Raw genomic sequence first — 2,195 nt, 5'->3', positions numbered from 1 at the left:
GTTCTTCCAGTCACCAATCTGACCTGCAATGAAAAATTAAAGCTGCACCTGATATGGATGTGTTCAGATGTTTCTCTGCAGTTATTTCGCATTACCTTTGCGCATGAAGTTTCCACTGATCTCTTCTTTTGGTATAAACTCATAGTTGGCTTTTTGGTCTTTCTTCATGGTTTTAAATGTGGCTTTTTCTACAACTTGCTCAACGTCTGCTTCACTGAGGTTTTTTCCTAAGAAACTGCAGATCTTAGTTACTGCTGCCTTCAGGTCCTGAAACAAAGAAACAGGAGACCAACAGAGGAAAACTTCAGTTCTGACAAAGAATTTATCTGAGTGTTTTCACATGAACAACCTGAGGAGAAAAGCACATCTTACCAAGATCATGTCCTCATAGGTCAGGAAGAGGATGTTGTACTGGTCTTTCTTTGAATGCCACTTTCTGATGTGGTCAAACCAGGACGACCCTACAACTGTATAATTGTGTAATGTATCACTTAATGTAAGTGATTGTTACTTGAATATATTGTATTTATTTCAACATTCTGCAAAACCATCCAACATAGTTCAAGAAGACTTTCAAATGAAGACCACTTCAGTCTGTACTAATAAAACTTTACAATCAGCAATGAAATTCTGTATGGAAATCCATGCTGAGTAGAAAATTAATCCTACAGATTTTATGGTCTGTTGTGGTTTTCATTTCATGTATTTTATTTTTTCAGATTTATCAGCACCAGACTATCATCATCATCATCATCATCATCATCATCATCATCATCATCATCATCATCATCCAGATTGTGGAGCTGAGGTATCTCACCATTGCCCATCAAGTACTGCTCCAAAAACTGTTCAAAGCTCATCGGAGTTTCCACGTCAGAGCAGACACTGCTGAAATGGTAATAAGAGATGATGTTGTCCTTTGGATTACGCATCACATAGATGATCTGACAAACAAACAGAGCAATCAGAATTTAATCTAATCTAGTACACATTAGTGTCTCCTCCATTCCAAACTTCATTTACATGTTTCAGTATTTGATGATATTTAACATATACTAAAGATGGACGCCGGATGGATGCTCTCGAAAAAATGACTAAAAGTCAAAATTACAATATTAAGTCATCAACTACATTTATTTTTACTTGGAAAGTTGTGTGTTTAGTGAACAATAAATGTTATTTTCTGATATTGCAGAGCATATACCATTATGCCAAGACTATAAACCCCCTTAGAAGCTCTGAAAAGAGTAGCTAGACAAGTGACAGAAGGGAAGTTAGGTCGGTCCATAGCAAAGGAACACAAGCTAGACAGAATATTGGTCATTTTAATTTATTTTCATGTGGTCTGGGAGTTTTTCAGGTCATACAGCCAGAGCAGCAGTGTATGTAGACCATCCATTCCATCCATCTATTTTATACTACCCCTTACCTGGCATTGAGTCGCGGTAGCAGCAGGTTCAGTAAGATACTCCAGATGTTTCTCTCCCTGACAATGTGTTCCAGCTTCTCTGGCAGGACTCCGAGGCATTCCCAGACCAGGAGATATTTAATCTGTCCAGCCTGTTCTGGATCTGCCCCAGTGTTTCCTACCAGATGGACATGCCCAGAAGACCTTTAAAGGGAGGCACCCTTTGTAGAGCCAGGAGTAATAATAATAATAATAATAAACTTTATTTCTATAGCGCTGTCCAGCTCACAAGAACACCAGAGTGCTGTACAGTAAAAACACACAAAACAATAACACTAGCAAAATACAGGTAGGTGCAAACACAAATATTAACCATGACTAAAATTTAAACAGTAAAACAGGTTAGGTCTCAAAATCCTGCTTAAAAAAGTCAGTTTTTAAGGCCGACTTAAAGGCCACTAGCTCACTTTGCGCCCTTAATTCTACCAGAAGAGCATTCCACAGTCTGGGGCTGTAGATAGAAAAAGATCAGTCACCCCATTTATTGTAGCGGGAGCCAGCCACAAATGATCAGCGGAGTGAAGAGCTCTACGCGGCACAGATACTGACAGCAGGTCAGATAGGTAGGATGGGGTGAGACCCTGAATAGCCTTAAAAACAAACAATAGGAGCTTAAATTTAATTTTAAATTGGATCGGAAGCCAATGAAGAGCACGAAGAATCGGGGAGATATGGACAAACCTGGGAGCATTGGATAGCAGCCGAGCTGCTGCATTTTGGACCAATT

General features: G+C 39.3%; 1 protein-coding gene across 1 annotated transcript; it reads right to left on the bottom strand.

The window, feature by feature from the left end:
• On the bottom strand, positions 1–1,528 carry LOC109962823 (amine sulfotransferase-like; the record flags this gene model as incomplete). The annotated part of the gene is made up of 5 exons (XM_020604852.1): positions 1,430–1,528; positions 818–944; positions 373–467; positions 96–267; positions 1–23 (listed from the first exon to the last, which is right to left on the bottom strand). Coding segments are annotated over exons 1-5 (516 nt in total), but the record flags the coding sequence as incomplete, so codon positions are not given.
• Positions 1,529–2,195: the final 667 nt, after the last annotated feature.

Source organism: Monopterus albus, unplaced genomic scaffold (assembly GCF_001952655.1).
Source record: "Monopterus albus unplaced genomic scaffold, M_albus_1.0 scaffold68.1, whole genome shotgun sequence".
In the NCBI taxonomy this organism is placed as follows: domain Eukaryota; kingdom Metazoa; phylum Chordata; class Actinopteri; order Synbranchiformes; family Synbranchidae; genus Monopterus; species Monopterus albus.
This window is presented reverse-complemented; position numbering and strand designations above follow the sequence as displayed.